This window comes from Meleagris gallopavo, chromosome 6 (assembly GCF_000146605.3).
Source record: "Meleagris gallopavo isolate NT-WF06-2002-E0010 breed Aviagen turkey brand Nicholas breeding stock chromosome 6, Turkey_5.1, whole genome shotgun sequence".
Taxonomy (NCBI): Eukaryota; Metazoa; Chordata; class Aves; order Galliformes; family Phasianidae; genus Meleagris; species Meleagris gallopavo.
In genome coordinates this window covers 19,861,732-19,879,877 of record NC_015016.2, presented here as the reverse complement: position 1 = coordinate 19,879,877, position 18,146 = coordinate 19,861,732, and the positions used below count along the sequence as shown (strand labels likewise).

At 43.8% G+C, this 18,146-nt stretch overlaps 1 protein-coding gene across 1 annotated transcript; it reads right to left on the bottom strand.

The window, feature by feature from the left end:
- Positions 1-5,484: 5,484 nt before the first annotated feature.
- ASB4 (ankyrin repeat and SOCS box containing 4) lies at positions 5,485-16,732 on the bottom strand. Its single transcript, XM_003207091.4, has 5 exons — positions 16,428-16,732; positions 13,007-13,306; positions 9,667-10,157; positions 8,301-8,414; positions 5,485-8,091 (listed from the first exon to the last, which is right to left on the bottom strand). The coding sequence occupies exons 1-5, from the start codon at positions 16,639-16,641 to the stop codon at positions 7,903-7,905; spliced, it is 1,308 nt and encodes a 435-aa protein (XP_003207139.1). The 5' UTR covers positions 16,642-16,732; the 3' UTR covers positions 5,485-7,902.
- Positions 16,733-18,146: the final 1,414 nt, after the last annotated feature.

Here is an 18,146-nt window from a genome sequence, read left to right as displayed (position 1 = left end):
GTTTGCGTCAAGTCAGCAAGAGGCTGCTGGGCTGGTCACACCACTGCCCTCCCTTTCTTCCTCTCAAGGCTGCTGAAGGAGCAGTGTCAAAGTCCAGGCCCATGCTCGAGACAGTCCCAGGTGCTGCTGGCAGTTTGATCTTGACTGCGTGGAGCCACTTGCCCCACTGTAACCAGTGCACCCAGCTCATCCCAAAAAGAGCAGGAACTGCCTCTCTTCCTGCCCCAAGTTGGAAAGAGCTGCTCAAATGGATGCCAGCTGCCAGGCAGGACCTGATGCTGGATAACTGCAAACGCAGCAGCATGGCCAGGTGACACCAAGTGATGTGTCCCAGCCACAGCCTCAGCCTCAGTTTGTGAGGATATGGGAAAGACAAGGATGTTAAGGTGACACAGAATGTGCAGCCCCATGACAGACTGGGCCAGGCTGGGCTAAGGCCTACAGCATGGAGAGATGCATGGATGGTGAAGCTCAGGTGTTGGTGGAGCTTCAACCAACTGGAAAGGGAAGAAGAGAGAAAGCTCTCTGTCCCCCAAAATCTGTCTGTGAGGAGTAAGGAACATTTAGCTGGACAGACCTTGTTTCAGGAGGCTGGGTAAACAAGGCCCTGTGGCCTGCAGAGCCAAAGAGATAAAGAGGCTCCTTAGCCCAGCAGGCTTCCCACCATCCTTACTAGAAGAGGAAGCAGGTACAGAAGAGATCTGGGCTTTTCTTCACAGAGAAAAACAAAAAATTACTGCTAAACTTGTTTTAAAAATATGAGCTTCGGGAGACTGCATGATGCTTCAGGGAACACAGTTTGAAAGCAGTGAGTACCAAACGTCACACCCAAATGCGCAGCAGCTAACACACACAGCGAGGTGATGGCACACAGCTCTCTCCCGCCCATTTGCATCCTACAGAAAATTCAGCCCCTGAGTGCTGGAGCACACAGTCAGAAAAACATTGAAATAATTTGTAAATGTTGCCTTAAACAACAGGACTGGGAACACCTAAATGCTCCTGTGTTAAACCCTCCAAATAATTTCAATGCCAATCCAACAAAATAGTAAAGCAACTGGCTCTCAGTTTTATTCTGGAATGCCACACAACCCACAGATCACAGCAGACCTGAATGCATTAAAGAACTTTAAGACTGGGAAAATGCAGCAGCACATACTGTACTCCATCTATACAGCAGCTGCAAATTACACCATCAGTGTCCTGATATATGAGCAAACAGATGTAAATATAAAAGTTAATTGCTTTTCTTTCCAGATGGTCAAAATTCCTTCAGTTGAGAAGAATCTGACTTGGTGTATGCATGGGCCTGTGTAATTCATTTCAGATTATTTTTAGCTGTTCTTCCCTGTAGTGAAAAAGCTGCCCTAAGCAAAAGCTACCAAAATATTGTAAGGTGAAAGAGAAAGTTATCACTGAAATTCTCTGGATTTATGGTAAGGGAAAGGCAAGGCTATGGGAGAAATGGACCTGAATGACATGCTGGAATTTCCAGCAAGGCTAGCTCAGAGCCGCTGGCAGTGAGAAATTTGTTCAGTGCTGACCCAGGCAGACAGCATGACCTTGAGTTCATGAGAGCCGTGCACACTGGGAAACAACAGGAGTGATTCACAGAAGTGTTGGCTCAGCTTTGGTAGGTAGGTGTAATTCAATGGACTTCTATGTAGTTGGCTCTATTGGATGATTTTTTTTCTGTATGGATGTTATAATACCTCTGTAACTTTCTGTCAGAAAACAGCTTTGTGCTGATCACAGTGCCTCCTCAGCCTGGCTCTCCAATGTGCTGCGTGCCCGTAGCCTGCCAAGGCACTGCCCTGCCTTTTGCAGCACCCCTGTTTTTGTACTGCTTGAGCCAGAGTCTGTGCATTTATGGGTCCCACAATTCTCTTCCCTCTTTTACAGGGCATTATTCTGAAGCAGGCTTGCTACTCTGTTTTTCCTCAGATCTTAAGAGTTATCTGTTCTTGGCCCTTCACCAGCTGGTGGATTTTGTGAGGCTATCAGGAACAGGTGAAGATCCCTTTTCTTGACCAAACTTAGCTGCATTCAACATCCATCTCTCAAAAATAGACAGCAAGCTTATTGCTGAACCCAGTGCAGCTCCCTGTCGACAGTCACTATTGACAAAGTCTAACCCAGTGCTAATTGCAGTGTAAATAGCCTAGGAGCCATATCAATTGCACTGATAAAAGGCTGAAGTGCAGATGTATTCTGGCACTAAGCAAAAGGCTGGTAGCAGCATCCCTAGCTAGCCCTCGTTGGAAAGAACACAGCAGTTCACCAGTGGTGTAAAAATCATCCTGTGCCCCTCTGTCCTTGTTTTAAATGCCTTAATTGTAATTTAGTAGTGTTTCATGGGGTGCCAGTGCAAGGCAAAGGGCTAAGGAAATGTTAACTGTATATTAAAATCAAACAGGTCATTGGAATGCATAGTAGTCTTAGTCACCTTTCCACTTTATGTGATATGAAGCTTAAGATGCATTTAGAGAAATGATCAGAAAAAAAATTCTGAGCAGCCAACAAATTTCATCTGACAGTTGCTGTATATAGCAATCTTTTCTGACCCACTCACTCATCTGCTGTAGCAGAAGTTCCTGTCGTTCCCAAATAAAGACCGTGGTAGATCTTTCCACTACTTTAATATAATTCTTAGGGAGGTTAAGGTGTCAGGCACTAGCTAGGCTTTGGCATCTCTGCTAATAGCATGTTCTGCACTGTCATTTAGTAGAAGTGCAAACCCTAGGGAGCACAGGGAAATGCTACTTCCATATCCTGAAAGTAAATGGAAATATTGCTGTGTCTGACCCATCTGTATCTTGCAGCATTTCAGAAAAGCAGCAGTAGCCCATCAAGAGCCCTGCAAAGCTTGGAGCATGCTGAAAAGCTAGCATGCCTCCTTGGCTTTTCCAAGTTTAATAAAGGTATATGAGAGCACAGGCCACCCCAGACTGTTTCAATCTTCGTTCCAATCTCAAAAACTGAACTCTTGTATGTTTAATTTACAGGCATTTGTCCTACGGGCAAAATGTACTGCCAAAAGTTGTAGTGCATTTTGAAAGGGCATTCCTATAATATGAAGGAGCAGAGTCTCTGTGATCGTTTTAATTGGCCCAGCAGTACTTTCAGCTAAAAGTAAAACTGCTGCCTTTCATGGCAGACCAGAACCTTCCCCCTACCTCTACTAATTGTGTTTCTGACATTTTATAGAAATAGTTGTCAGTCTTGCTCTGGTTGGGAGATATAAAGAAACTCACAATCACAGCAGTTGATTCTGTCAGAACTGGAGTATAGGCTGTAACAGATTGCCCCATGGAAAGAAACGATCTTTCAAGATGGTAAGTGATTTTGAAGAAAGAAAATTTCACTAATGCCAAAATTCTTATAGAATGTATTGGCTTCAGCCCTGACACCCTGACTTGAGTTGAAAAGCTCTGTTCTGAATTAGAGCAAAGATTTGACTGGAATATCTCTCCAAGTCTCTTCACATATGAAGAGTCAACTCTCTACAACTACTTAAGTTGTGGCATGGTGGATTTTGGCCTGTATCTCCTAGCTATAGAACTAGAGGGAATGGCCTCAAGTTGCAGCAGGAGGGATTCAGGTTGGATGTTAGGAAAAATTTCTTCTCCAAAAGAGTGATCAGGTGCTTGAATGGGCTGCCCAGGGAGGTGGTGAAGTCACTTTCCTAGTAGGTGTTCAAGAAACCTTTAGATGTTGTAATAAGAGACATGTTTTAGTGTGGGAATATTGGTGGTAGGTAGGTGGCTGGACTAGATGATCTTGGAGGTCTTTTCCAGCCTTGGTGATTCTATGAATGAACTCACATGCCATTGTACATACAGACCCACACAGTCTGCTTTCTTCTAGTCAGCAGTTTTGGTCCTAAACTTTTCAAGATGATTCAGGCAGCAGCAGCATCCTCCACACTGCCCTGGTGCCAAGGCCATGTAAGAGCATGGGAAGGGCTGCAGTCAACTTGCCTGCTTCCCTTGCTGGCTTGTCAAGCACTGAGATCCTGGCTACCTGTTCCATGAAATCCCAGAGCCCTATTTATATAGTCTGTGCTTTGAACCTTTTCTTCTTTATAATGTAAGCTTGTCTCAGTGCACTAGTGTACTTAATGCATGCTATCAGAGGAGTGAGGGATGTGGAGTTAGCACCAGTTGTGTTGAAGGCCCTGAGACTGACTGTTGCTGCCATTCAAGCAACAGACTCTCATCAGGTAGCCTGTGTTTGAAGGAGGATTTTGTACCACTGACTGTTGAGTATTGCTTTGAAGTATCAGTACGGAGCACATTAATGAAATACATTGTGCTCTAGGACCATTCTGTATGCAGACAGTTGTGTACAAAGTCACCTTTGCAGTGAGAAAACATACTTGCCTCTTCTTAAGCCTTGTGCAACTCTCAAGGTCTTGGTAGCTCTGCACATAGTGGGAGACAACAGAGAAAATAGCTTTCCCCACCATCTACAAGCAACACTGGAAAAGTAGCCTGTCTCAAGGATGACTCACTTGCTACAGGCTGAGAAGGAAGTGAGTAAGACGAGCTGCTTCTTCTTGCAATTTCCCGAGTTGCCACTTTGCAGTCTCTGGCTCCTCTCCTTGGCATGAGACGGGCATGACCAGCAGCAGTGCTGTAGAGCTTCTCTAGTAAGGCTGTTTCAGGCTCACTGTCTTGGTTTCTGAAGGCTGACCAAATGTGGATAGTTGTTTAAGATTTTGAATGAAAACACAGTCCTGAACACTTTTAGATTGACTTTGGTTTCACCTACATGCTCTCTCCATGGATAAATTTGTGGAGTTTCGAGTCAAGCTGGAACAAATCAGACATCAAATGTGGAAGGTTTCGAATTATTATAAGAGCAGTATACAAAGTGAATGTCTGTGTAAAACTGGATTATGGCTCTTCACTGGCCCACAAAAACATGTGGAGTCTCTATGTCTATGTTCTTGGAATAACCAACTATTTGGCTTAAGAATCTCTCTTCTTATGCTCCTTCTAAAAAGCACCAGGTTGTTGTGTATTGAAAAGTCACTAACGGATTTGTGGGAGACTTGCCAGTGGGAAACAACAGTTCATTTTTTGTGCTCTTGTATGCTTTAAATATTCTAACAGGCTGTGAAATGCAGTGAATATTTCTCAGACATGGCTACATTTTTACTGAGAAGACAAATAGCACAAATGGGAAGGGAAGGGAAGGAAAAAGAAAAGAAAAAAAGAAAAGAAAAGAAAAAGAAAAGAAAAGAAAAGAAAAGAAAAGAAAAGAAAAGAAAAGAAGAACAAGCAACCCTGAAACTAATTTTCTGTTATTTTAGCTCATGATTAGGTTCAAGCATAAGGGTTGCAGCCTGGTCTCTCTCTATTTCCATTTGCAGCCATCCAATTGGTTGCAGCTTTGGAAACATACAGGCATGATCAGAAGTTATATGATAGTATGAATCTCCAATGAATTTGCATAAGAGTAATAAGACTGTGCATCCAGTAAATTTAATAAATACAAGGTGCCTCCATGCTTCACCTGGGCAGCTTCATCTAGTGCACAGAAACTAGATGTACTTAGTCTTACTGTGCACTGCAGTGAGATTTAAAAAGAAAGAAATGTTAAAAGGTAACAAATAATAAGGTTTGCTTACTGTTGCTCTTCTAACTCCAACAACAGAAGCAATTAAAGTGCATCAATTAGTCTTTTTCTTTCTGCAGTGGGGATGTTCTCCAGTGTTTTTAACAGCTTGCAAATTCCTATGACTATAATCAGCCTGATCCCACTGTGCTCTCTGTCACATCCCACAATGGCTGTAATCTGGCACCTGCTTGGGTACAAAGCTTGGAAGTGAGGCTGGGTGCCTGCAGAATGAAAATTAAGCTTGTTCAATGTGAAGAGGGAGGATCAGGGGGAATTTAGGAACAGTGGTGACAGTCTTTTTTCTTCTCTCTCAGCAAGAGAGTCCTCACTACGACAGGTCAAAAACAGTGCTATTGTTCTGCCTTAAACCTCCCCCTTCCAGATGAGAATCTCACATCCTGAAGCCACCAGCATGAGTATGCCTTCAAAGTAAAACCAGGCACCTCCATCTGCCTCTTCTGGAGTGCACAGCTAGTCCTGTTGTCAGACTGTTCAGAAAGAAACAAATATTTTCTTGCCTTGTCCAGCTGGCAAGTCCTTTTCCCCATTTCTGACTTACACAGATGCATTGCTTAGAAAAGCAGTGGCTTTATATTATGTAAGTTTTCCCAGTCCCTCAAAATTCACTTTAGAAACCTTTCATCATTTTAGTAAAGTACAGGGCTTGATTGGCACTGAAGGACACGGTGTGGTGATGGCACTCAGCAAGTCAGGTTGGTGGCTGGACTTGATGATCTTGAAGGTCTTTTCCAACCTGTGTGATCCTATGACTCCCCAGTGACTGTGGGACTGCTTTTGATATAGATGTAACACTTGTTAGGCCTGTTACTAATAGTAAGAGTTCTTATCACTGTGCTTTCTGTCAGTAAAGTGATTTATAATACTAAATAATCTGTGCATTTCTTTGGGTGCTGTTCTTGACACTTTGCAAAGCACAGAGACACTGAACAGCTTGGCTGCTTCTGTACAGATAGGAAAAGCCCAGCAAGATGTGGGATCTCTTGCAAAGAGTTAATAATGATAGTAAGGAACCACTGCATCAGCCAGAGATGCAGTGAGAAGTCAGGGGTTCTGGTTCCTGATGGTGGGCTCAGCTCACCTCCCTTCTATCAGAGCCCAGAGTTATCAGAGTCTAAATGAAGAACAGTGCAAACAGACTGCATCAAACTAAAAAAAGGGAGTAAAAATGGGTTTTATCTATAGGTCAAATCATACATTACTGTTGCTGCAGGATACCTACAGTGCGCCCTGCATTTCTTCCCTTGCACTGGAGACAATGGCTCTGCCAGGAGAAACTGTTTCGTGGGAACCAGCACCAGCAGATTCAAAGGCACTGAGCAACTGACAAGTCTGAAACAGCTCAGCCTACGTTTCCTCACTCTGAAAACACCTTTCAGTTAAGATGGAATTCTTTTCACCTGTGCTTCGCTGCCCAAAAATGAGATATATAGCCCATGTTAATAGGTTAGTACCCTTTTGTAACCAACGGACAGAAATTTTCATATTCTTCACAGATCCCACCCAAAAACATCCTGAAGGATGTGTGTATGTGTGTGAGCTGACACAGGTAAGTCCAGGTCATCTGCCTTATCCACACCAGGATGTGAATTTAATGCAGGTCACAGTGAGAGTGGAAACAGAGACAGCATCTTCTAAAAGCTACCAAGGCATGAATAAGAACACACAGAAATGTCAGTGCTGCAGATTCCAGACCCCTTCCTATACTAGGATGGATAATGGAAAAAAAATATTACAATTAAAAAGAATAGTATTATGACAAAACTTTAAGGTACAGACAGGTGTAGTGAACAATGAATTAATCCCAAATTCAGTACTGATCCATAGGAAACTACTGCAATCCTGACTGTGGTCACGATACAAATCAGTTTGCCCATTTCTTTCTGGGACAGCATTCCTATGACAAATGAACACGCTACTTTTTGACGGTACCCTCTTACTCCTAAAATGACAGCTAAAGAAAACTGCAGTGACACAGTACTAAGGGCTGCTCAGGTTGAATCTAACAATATCAAACAGTGGAATAAATACTGATAGAAATGGAAGCATCATTGCTTCCATTGTTGGGTTTACGCTAGGCTGAACAAAGCATCGAGGGATGTGTTCATTTGGAGGTGCCTTTCCAACTCTGCTTCCCCAAGGAGGCTGTGAGGTGGGCCAATGAGTGCCAGCCAGCCCTCAGGCCACACAGAAGTGAAGGTTTGTGTGAGCACAGGGCCTGTAACTCCATGAAGGTGCAGGCAGCAGCACAGCACTTGCTCAGTAGATTATTCCTTCTGGTTCCAGCAGCAAGTACTTCTTCATGGACAGTGGGATGGAGAGCAAGGGAACGCCCCGGTGGCATCGTTCTGACAGTGTCATCCGAATAGCACATCTGCATAAATGCATGAGGGACCGTGGTGAATTGCTGCACACACTGAATAAGGAGTCGTAGAAATCCTGGTGCCGCTGTAAAATGCAAAACAAGATGAGTTGTTCAGGGCACTAAGTTTCTCTCCTTCACCTCTCAACACACAGATCTCAGCAGGAGTGAAAAGCCATAGAGCTGCCCTGGTATGTTATTCACTTTCAAAAGTATACTCATTTTCCTGTGGCCAGATATGGATAATAAATATCAAGCTTGGATTTTACTCCTTTGCAACCCAGTAAGAGCTTACCTCAAAGACATCATCTGGTATGGCCGCTTTCCACTTTGATGTCGATTTGATGTGTTCATAGGTGTTAACGACCACCTCCACAGCCCTGGGGTAGGAATGACAGGCTTGTAGCACCTGTAGGCAGAATGTACAGGGATCATAAGTACCACCAAGAAGCTGGGGCCAGCCTGTCTGTTTGGCAAGAACAGCATAAGGACACACTGAAATGTACACATTTAAAACTTAGGATAGAATGCAGTTGGTGCTGGAAAAGACAATCCCATCTTCACTGCTTTGTGCAGAGAAGTAAAAAAAAATAAAAAAATAAAGCTTGTTCTCACTCACATTCATGGAGTAATGCTTGGCATTCACACCATACTATGTACAATTTTGACACACACCATAGACAGACTTTCACAAACAAAGCTGTAGAGCATCCCCCTGAGTTAAACATCATGCTGCATATTGTACAGATAGCAAATTATAGATTGGAGCTGTGCCCCACTCCATGCAATAGGGGAAAGATGGAGGCAGGAAGTGGAGACCCCAAGTCTGGCTCTCAAACACACTTTAGAAAAATTTTGCTACAGACCAGGCCAGCTCAGTCTAGGCTCAGGAGGGTACAGCCAAAGTTTTGGCATTTTTTCAAAGATTTCTGATTGCGTGGATTGTTGAAATTTTGTACATACAATGGAGGAGAAGCACAGTTATGTTCAGGGCAGAGATGAGAGAATGAGTCCTGACCACAGCAAGCTTACTTTGTTGCTTCATGTAAGAAACTACAGTGCTTGGGGTTTTGAAGACCGTTAGAAATTCTTTGGGAGGGATCCTGCAATTGTTGTTTCTTTTCCCATCAGCTATGAGCTGAGATCTGGAATTTCCCCTTAATTTCTCTCGTTCCTGGGAATAAGCCAAAACTTCACTGAGATCCATCTCAGCTTGAATGGATTTGTATTTTTAAAGGTCAGAAGGGACAAACTGAACCATCTTGTCTTTTCTCCAGTCTTTGATAGAGGCCTCAAAATATACATTTCCTACAACCCAGTTAAGTATATTTGGAGCAAGGTTTGATGAAAGCATGTAGATTTTCTGAAATGATAATGTCAATCAGTTCTGAAAAATTACTTGCTTGAGCCAACACTTAGACTTTGTATTTTCAGACTGATTGAGAATGAAAATTGGATCTGTGTCAAGTTTCTGTCATTAACAATGATACCAGTCTTACAACAGATCATCTCACAAGATTTTGGGCATTCTGGGACTATAGTTCATAGGACTCCTGCAAATCCCAGTATTATCAGACTCTGAGGTTTGGCTCTCTCATCTCCCTCCTGTTCAAGTCATCCTCTTTCTCCATCTCTCTGCTCTGTACAAAACCATCTTTAACCTTGTGGAACTGCAGGGGAAATATCCTGGCTGCTCCATGATTCAGTAGCAGTTGGTAGCAGACATCAGGCTGGGCAGCTGGCCTCACAGATGTCACTTTTATGATATACTGTAGGGGTGCACAGCCATTGACATCCATGATGTTGGCTTCTGCTCCTGCCTCCAGAAGCATGTGAAGCAGTACATGATCACAGTTCCAGGCAGCTTTGTGGAGTGGGGACTTGAAGTCCTCATCACGAGTGTTCACTTCAGCTTTATAGTCTAAGAGCATCCGGCAGATGAGGTGATGGTCGGGGCTGTACGTCTGGTCCTTGTAGTGGAGGGCCCAGTAGACTGCACAAGCCAGGGGGGTCTCCATGTGGGCATTGAGAGCATTGACCTGCGCCCCTTGTTCCACATAGAAAGCCACGAGCTCAGGGATACCCAAACGCGCAACAGTGTGCAGAGGGGTCTCCTCATCTTGGTTGTTGGTTTTTATGTTCACGTTGGCTCCTGACAAGGAAAGATTATGGGAAACAGTAAAAGCAACAAAATCCTGGTTCAGATACCTCTGTGCTAGCTGTGCTACCTAAGAAGATGGTGAGGATGGACATTTATCTTGAAAGATGCTTGTAGTAATGCAAATAGTAAGAGATGTGGATTCTGCATTTCTTAGGCCTCTGGGAAACCCTTAAAAACTTTAGATTCTTGGATCCCTTCCCCAGTGTCATAGATTGGCCCTGAGCTGATAGAACACTTTACCTAAACATTGTTTTGGAGAGGCATTCAGGTTCAAATCTACTTCTAAAGTGCTTTCTCCTATAAAGAACTGAGGGGGAAATGAGATCACTACTCCTACTCCATAAATGATACTTGAAAAAGAAAGGAAGGAAGGAGGGAAGGAGAGCAGGAAGGAGGGAGGGAAGGAAGGAGGGAAGGAAAGGAGAAAGGAAGGAAGGAAGGAATTCCCTATTTGATGGTCTAGTCCCATTTCTGAGCTGCTAACAGGGCTCAGGTTGGATATTAGGAAAGATTTTTGTTAAAGGGTGATGGTACATTGGCACAGGTTGCCCAGAGGGGTTGTAAAGACACTGTCCCTTGAGGTGATCAAGAAACGTATGGATGTGGCACTAAGGGCCACGGTCAGTGGGCATGGCGGGGATGGGTTGGGATTGGACTAGATGATCGCAGTGGTCTTTTCCAGCCTTAATGATTCTTTGACTCCACAGTGCAATAGCACTGTTTGCACCTAAATTATATCCCAGCTGAAGCAACATCGCCATCTGCTGCCCAGCATGAGAGCTGCCGCAGGACAGACGGACGGACAGGCCTGGACTCCGGGCTGCAGTTGGTGAGGTTTCCGCCGAAGCAGCGCAGGCTGCTGGGCTCCCGCCCGCTCGGCGGGACGTTCCCTCGTCCCTTCCAACTACCAGCAATTTGCTGTAAAGAAATGCAAATTACTGAGGGGAAGAATACTGAACACTGCCTATTAGAACAGAGGAAAGATTGGCAAGACCCCATTCCCCGGAGCAAAGCAAAACTACAGTATGAAACATATATTTATAGTGTACACACAGTGTGTATACATACTGTTACATATCAGGGTACAGCAGAGCCAGCAGGCTGGGGAGGGCAACGGGGTTGTTCCAGTGGTCGAAGGTGCTGAAGTCAATGCTGGCAGCTGGGTGGCTGAGAGCTGCTCCTCGAACCCAGAGCCTTGGCAAGCAGTCGATAAAGCACTCATGCAAAAGCAAGAGCAAGCTGTGTGGCCACTCCTCTCCAGCCAAGTAGCCCTTACATGGCCAAACTACACTAAGACTGAGGACTAATGACTGAGAGAGAGAAAGAGGAGTCAGAAATTACCGCTGGGCTGTGTGCTAATCCCATTAAACCCAGCTGGGTGTTACTCACCTTACACCTCCGTGAGTGTATCAGCAACATAAGTTTGGAGGTGGTAAACAAATCTGGGTAGAGCTCTGCCTGGCTGGCCGGTTGCCCAAGCCAGAAAGGGCTGAACTGCCTTTGCCTGAACTGACCTGGTGTGACACCACCATGTGCAGATGGTGGGATGGGAGGTACCTCTGGAAACCTCAGCTCAGGGCATCAGCAAACACCTGCTGACAGCTTTTGGGTGGTGCTGCATGCACGCACCTGCCACGACTTGCTCCAGACTGTGCCCATTTTTGTTTGTCTGCTTTTAGCTCACATAGAAATTCAAGTTTACAGAGTGCTTAGGAAAAGAGGGTGGCTTGCAAAGCACTGTTATTTGCTTGCTGATAGGTGGGTGGAGAAAGCCTGCAGAATACATCCTTTCATTTGCTGCATTTGGTAACAGTACATTCGACTTTTAAGCTTTTCCATGGTAGCAAACGCAGCTCCCGCTGTCAGGCCTTTTTGCTTTGGGCGGGATACAACTGGCAGCATTTATTTTCCTTTCTAACAAACAAAATAATATGTATCTTCTCAGCAGAAGTAATGCAATGTGGTTATTCATTTGTGGTTTCAGATCCCCTTGCCCACAAATCATACTTGGTCTCTGCATCTCAAGAGAAGCTTTCAATAACAACATATGTAGCAAAAAGCTAAAGGTATTTGTGTTTGCTGTGGCACAGTGTGACAAATAAGGGAATCTGTCTATTTGTAACTCAGGACTTGGAGCTGCCTGACTTTGCTATACCCTTTATATCTGTCTTTAAAAGTCCAGAGTCAGCTTTCTTGTGTTAAGGACACAGTGGTAGGGACATCAATATATTTATCTGTGAATTGCATCTATTCATAGCTTCATTTGCTACAGCCAATCAGAGATATAATATATCTAGCATCAGGAAAACAAAATCTTATATAATAGCCTTTTTCCCATAGTTCCTATATAGATGTGAGAATTTGACTTCTGGCAAACTAAGAGACAGTATGAAAAACTACACTTCTTCTGTCAGGGCTAGGTCTTAAAACACAAGTGGATAGAAGAATTTATGGAGAACAAGGAAATTTATGCAAGAAAGAAGAAGCTAGGGGTGCACTTTAATGTGAGAGCCTTTCAGTAGTAAATCTAGATGAGAAAGACAGAAAAAAAAAAGAAAAAAAAGTAGAGAAAAGGAATTCCCTGATTCAGAGGAGCTCTGCTGCTGGGGACTGACCAGGCAGTGGGCTGGAGGCACTGAAATGGGAACCGACCCTAGAGCAAGGGCTGGTGGCCAGGGACAGGGAGGGAAAGGAGAAACTTTCAGCTGGTCAAAGAGATGGGGAAAAGGAGTCGGAGATGAACAGGCAATTCAGCAGTGGGTGGGAAGGATAAATATACATGGACTTGGAAACTTGCCTCCTAGGAAAGACCACAGAGACCATCCAGAACTTTCTCTTACCTCTCCAAATCAGCTGCTGGGCGCAAGGAATGGAGGTTAATGTTGTACAGAAGTGCAAGGGCGCCTGCCCACTCATTGAAAAGCAGTTCAGCTTAGCTCCATGGTTGCAGAGGATCTTGAGACACTCAACATTTGCTGTTTCACACGCTATGTGGATTGCGGCTTTCCCATTGGGCCGGCAGTTGATCGTAGCTTTGTGATTGAGCAGGACTGAAAGACTCTCCAGATGCCCATACATGACAGCCAGATGAAGTCCAGTTGCCCAGGATATTTTTAATTTGTAACTAGGCAGCCAGTATCCTGCACAAAGCAAAAAAGTGTTACCATCCTTGGCTAAGATTTTCCTTTGCATTATCCATCTACTGAGAACAACTGAGGAGGAAGGGAAGATCAGAGCTTTGGTTTAATTTACTGTAATTTTACCAGCTAGAGTTTAGTGCGCACAAAGTTCTCTCAAGTATAACTTCATTTTCATTAGGTGCTTCCACTGTGTGTGCTGAATAGTCTGCTTTTTGGAGTGATAATTCCCATGTAGATGTTCTGAAGGCAGCTTTTGTTTTTCTAGTGACCTCTGTAGACTGAACAATAATCTTCAAAAAAAGCTCAGAGCATTTGAAATACCATCATCCAAAAAATATGTGGGAAACAGACTCTTCAGTCTGCCAATAGCTGAACAAAGGTGGTATTGGAATAAGAATGTTGAATTTGCTTAGGCCTGTGACTCAATGAATAGCTCATCCTGCTGTTTCTGCGTGAGACGCTGCAAGAATGCATGTTCTGGGAGCTGGGTTTGTACTCCCAGTGATGCATTGCATGAAGATGATCTCCAGCAATGTGGCAATGTGGCAAAGTATCCCTGTCCTTCTGCCAGTTACTGCTCATGAGGGGCATGGAGTGAGGAGTTCTGATGCTGGTGTGATTTAGGTGAAAGAGCTAAATGGAAGTGGGCACAGTTCAGCATGAAATTTGGCTCCACAATGTTCAGATTTTTGTCTGAAAACTTCACAGTATTCTTTTTTTTTTTGGTCTTACACAAACATGTGTAAGACCAAAGAACACTTTAATATTTGTTCGCAAGATACGTCTACATGTTTCATGACTGCATAGAGACAGTCTCTGAAGTGATTACTATGATCAGTTGCTTTAAAAAAGAAAACTATTATAGTACTGTGCAGAAGGACAGGAGAAAACTAAAACTTCCTTTTTATCCTTTTCTATATGTATTTTTGAAGTATAGTAGCTGCTTTTTAGCTAGTATGTGCCTATAAAATGTTGTTGGTTTAATTTATTTTGATCTCCTTGAACAAGTTTCTGTTAAATACTGTTATTATTTATAACAGTATATATATTATATATATATATAATATATAACATTTATATTATTTAAAAGACAGGAAAGTACTAGAGATGTGTAATGAGATCAAATTAATTCAGACCATAATTTTTGAGCCTTGAGCTCTAGATTTTCCACCTTCATTTCAGACAGATACAATATCCACAGTTTCATGTGTACTGTATTAGATAGGAGGAGAGATGGAGAGAGGTAAGAGGTAGACAGAAACAAACTGCTGCTGGCAGAGAGAAAAACTTTTTCATCACATGCGCCCAAGCTTGGTGCAAAGTAGGTGTGCTATATCCTAGAGTCTATGCACACAACATGGCAGGTTTCTTAAGCCATTTCCCCACCTGGATTCACATTTTGCATTTCTCCTTGTAACCAACCTGATCCTAACACTGAGTTCAGCTTGGGGGACCAAAAATATACATATGTGAGCCATAAATGATACGTAATGGTAGGAAAGTGATCCTTAAAAGCTAAGTTATCCCATGACACAGCCATAGTTTTCCTATCTGAGACTACCCTTTATCTCCTTTGTACTGCTGTGAGTGAGTAATGCCCGCAGAAATCCTGAAGGAGCATCTCCTATGTCCTCTGCCACAGACATCCTTGATCCCAAAGGGATAAGACCTGGCACTGGGCAGGTAGCTGGAACAGCCTATGTGAGGGCGTTCTTCAACTCACCTATTTGTTGGGGTGAAAAGAAGCCATGGTCCCCCAAAGGAGGGCCTTTTGTAAGAGAGGTAGCAAAGCCCCTCTGTAACTGGTGACTTCTTTCCCCTTCATCTCTTGGGGCTGTGGCAAGCTCAATCTGTTTGAATGCTTAACAGCATTCCCTCCTTAGGGAAATCCTCCTCCCAGAAAGCAAAATTTGCATGATAGCTGATGGTGTGCCTTCTGCAGATACACTGCTGTAATTTAGGCCATGGTGTACATTTTTCCCTCTACCATTTGAAAAAAGGAGAGACTTGTCCAAAAGAGAGGTTAGTACTTGTTGCTGAAATATCCATAATTAAAAATCCAAGCATTACTTCTGCAATTTCAAACCACAACCAAAATGTATTTTAGCCTGCTGAGGGCAGAAGAAAATGTATTTTAAGATACATTCATCATTGTGTGGGTTAGTACAGATGCTGTCCCCAAGGGAACTCCTGGCTGAATCATCCTCACCCTTATGTAATCAAAAGAGCAGAGACTGATCACTAAATATCAGGTAAACACAGGAAAAGAGAAGAGGAGGGATGTTGTCCCTCTGTTATGTCACAGAAAAAAAAAGAGGGTATTTGCTGTGCTGCCAAGACTAGTGTTTATGTCCACGCACACTTAACTTCTGGCAAAAGCTAGTCATTACTGTCTTCCAGATACCCAAGAGAATTCTTTTTAGCAAGTAGGTAACAAAGTATATTGATTTTAGCAGAAGGCAGATTTGTTTTATTGTTTTAAATTGTAAGTTTTGGGAAATTCAGTATCTGTCTGACAGCTGGTTTGGATTTGGTAAATTCCAAAACAGGTGGGAAGTCTTGCCTGGTTATGTTGTTTCTCCAGATGACTTCTCTGGTTTGATGAACTAGCACATCTTTGCTTTCTGTGAGCTTGAAAAATACAGCTTCTCCCCAACAGCAACATTCAAACCCACAGGATTTCTTTAGATCCTCTAAGCTAAGGAGAATTCATTGCACTATTGAAAATTGAAAAAGAAAGAGATTAAATATTTTGTGTTTCTAAATGTTCTGTTAATGTGATGCAAGAAATTTGTATACTTCACTGCATGGGCCTATTCTGGGCTTTGCACTCAAATCCTCTGCGAGGAAATAGCAAAAGTCTCCTCTTTCCAGGGCTCTCTACGGCTGAAGTAGTGCCTGGGCAGCGCAGAGGCCGGTGCTGCTCTCTGGCCTGCCCTCCGCCAAGGCCGGCAGCACAGCTAAGTTCTCCTCCGGCAGCGGTTGTGGCCACATGAGCCTCCTGATACCACTCCCCATGAGCCATATTACGCTGCAGCTTTAGAAGGGACACAAGGCCGCAGTTTCTGGAAAACTCCCCAAGCCCACCTACTTCCTGTCCTGTGAATGCTGTCACATTTACCTTGTTTGTAGGACGCCAGAATCAGATTCTCATCTTCCACTTCAAACACCGTGTCTACATCTATTTTCTTTTGGTTCAAGAGGTCTTCCAGTGTTTCATAGTCATTGGACTTCAGGGCTTCCAGAAAGTTCTTTTTCACTAATTTTGCAGCTTCAGCTCGAGTCATTTTCCCCTGTGTATTCTCTCCTTTTTCGTATGCCTCTTCCACCTCCATTTCCAAACGTATTTATTTGTGCTGTGAAGAGGGGTACACTGAGGTCCCTATAGCGCGGTTACATGCTGAAGTTCCTGAAGACCAGAAGGTAATTTTATCACTTGGTCATGCTGATCTGCTTGTTCTATTTATATGAGGAGCATTTCAGGCATCAAAATACCACTCTTAGATATCACCACACTCTTTTTATGAAAGTGAGGACAGACTTACTAGCAATAACACCAGAAAAAACAATTTCTCTACAGGTTTTATACACATTGAGCTTCATTAACCACATGGTTAACCTCTGCTCCTGCCACGTTATATTAAATGACACTAGTCCTGGGAGCTGTTTCTCAGCAGGAGAAACACACATTTCCTTTCATAGGAAAGGAATCACCATACTACATACATACTGGTGATTTACTGATGGCAGTGGGATGTGATACTCTCTCTGCTTTCCAACTAATGCATTTCAGAAAGAAAAAAATCACTTCCCAAGGCACTCTTCCTGTAGGAGGCATCTTGCTTTTCTCAGGACAGCACTGGTACTGTTGGTCCTGCTTTCATTCCTCTGGTCATCAGGGCAGGTCTCTACTAGAGCCCCCAGTATGCAGGGCTCACAGCTGCCCTGGTATGCCTTGAGCATGGCTGTGTTGATTCAGCCCGGTCTATAATGCCCTGAGCAGCAAGAGTACCTCAGTTTAGTCAGAGACCATAGCAGTAGCAGGTGGAAGTGCCCCTAGAAGGAGAAATATTGCAGAGGTGTATGGCTGCAGGTTGGGATGGAGTGCTCAAACACCACAGGGTCTTTTTGCAAATTAACTTGTGCAAGCTGAAGAGGCCACACAGCTCTACAGACAGTTCTCCTCCCACCCTACATACATTTCAATTAAATACTTGATATCCCCCAGCCACTCCACCGTCTCACAATCCCAGCAATCACTGAACTCCTCCTCCCTTTATTTTCTAATTGTGCCAGCCCTGCCCCTGTGTCACCACTGGTCCATGCCGATGCAAACCCATGACTCAGCCAACATGAGCTGCTACGAGGCCTCATGTAGAAGTGGCTCAAATATGCATCTGCTTGGGCCATGTGGTGGATCCATAGCTAGCAGAAGGATCTTCATACTTGATTTAAACGAGACAGCTGGGCAGACCGCACACAATCATGAAAAAGAAATCTTTGTGTCTACTTTTTCTGTGAGTTTGGCTTCCAAGCAGACTGATGGAGACATGAAATCTGGATTATGCTCTAAGTCAGGGCAGCCTCTGTGTAGGTGTTCCAGGAGCTGGGCTCTTCAGGCAGCCCCATGAGCACCTGCAGCACCCCTCACTATGGGATGCTCACTAGCTCTCTCCTACAGCCAGTGCTCACCAGAGATATTACAGGACAGCAGTTCATGAGGAACTGAGAAATCTGTGAGCACCTATCTATATATTAAAAAATAGTTGTATTTAGTATTCCGTAAGTATTGCACTCAGGCTTGTAATAAAGACAATGGAAGGAAAACGTCTTGCCTCAG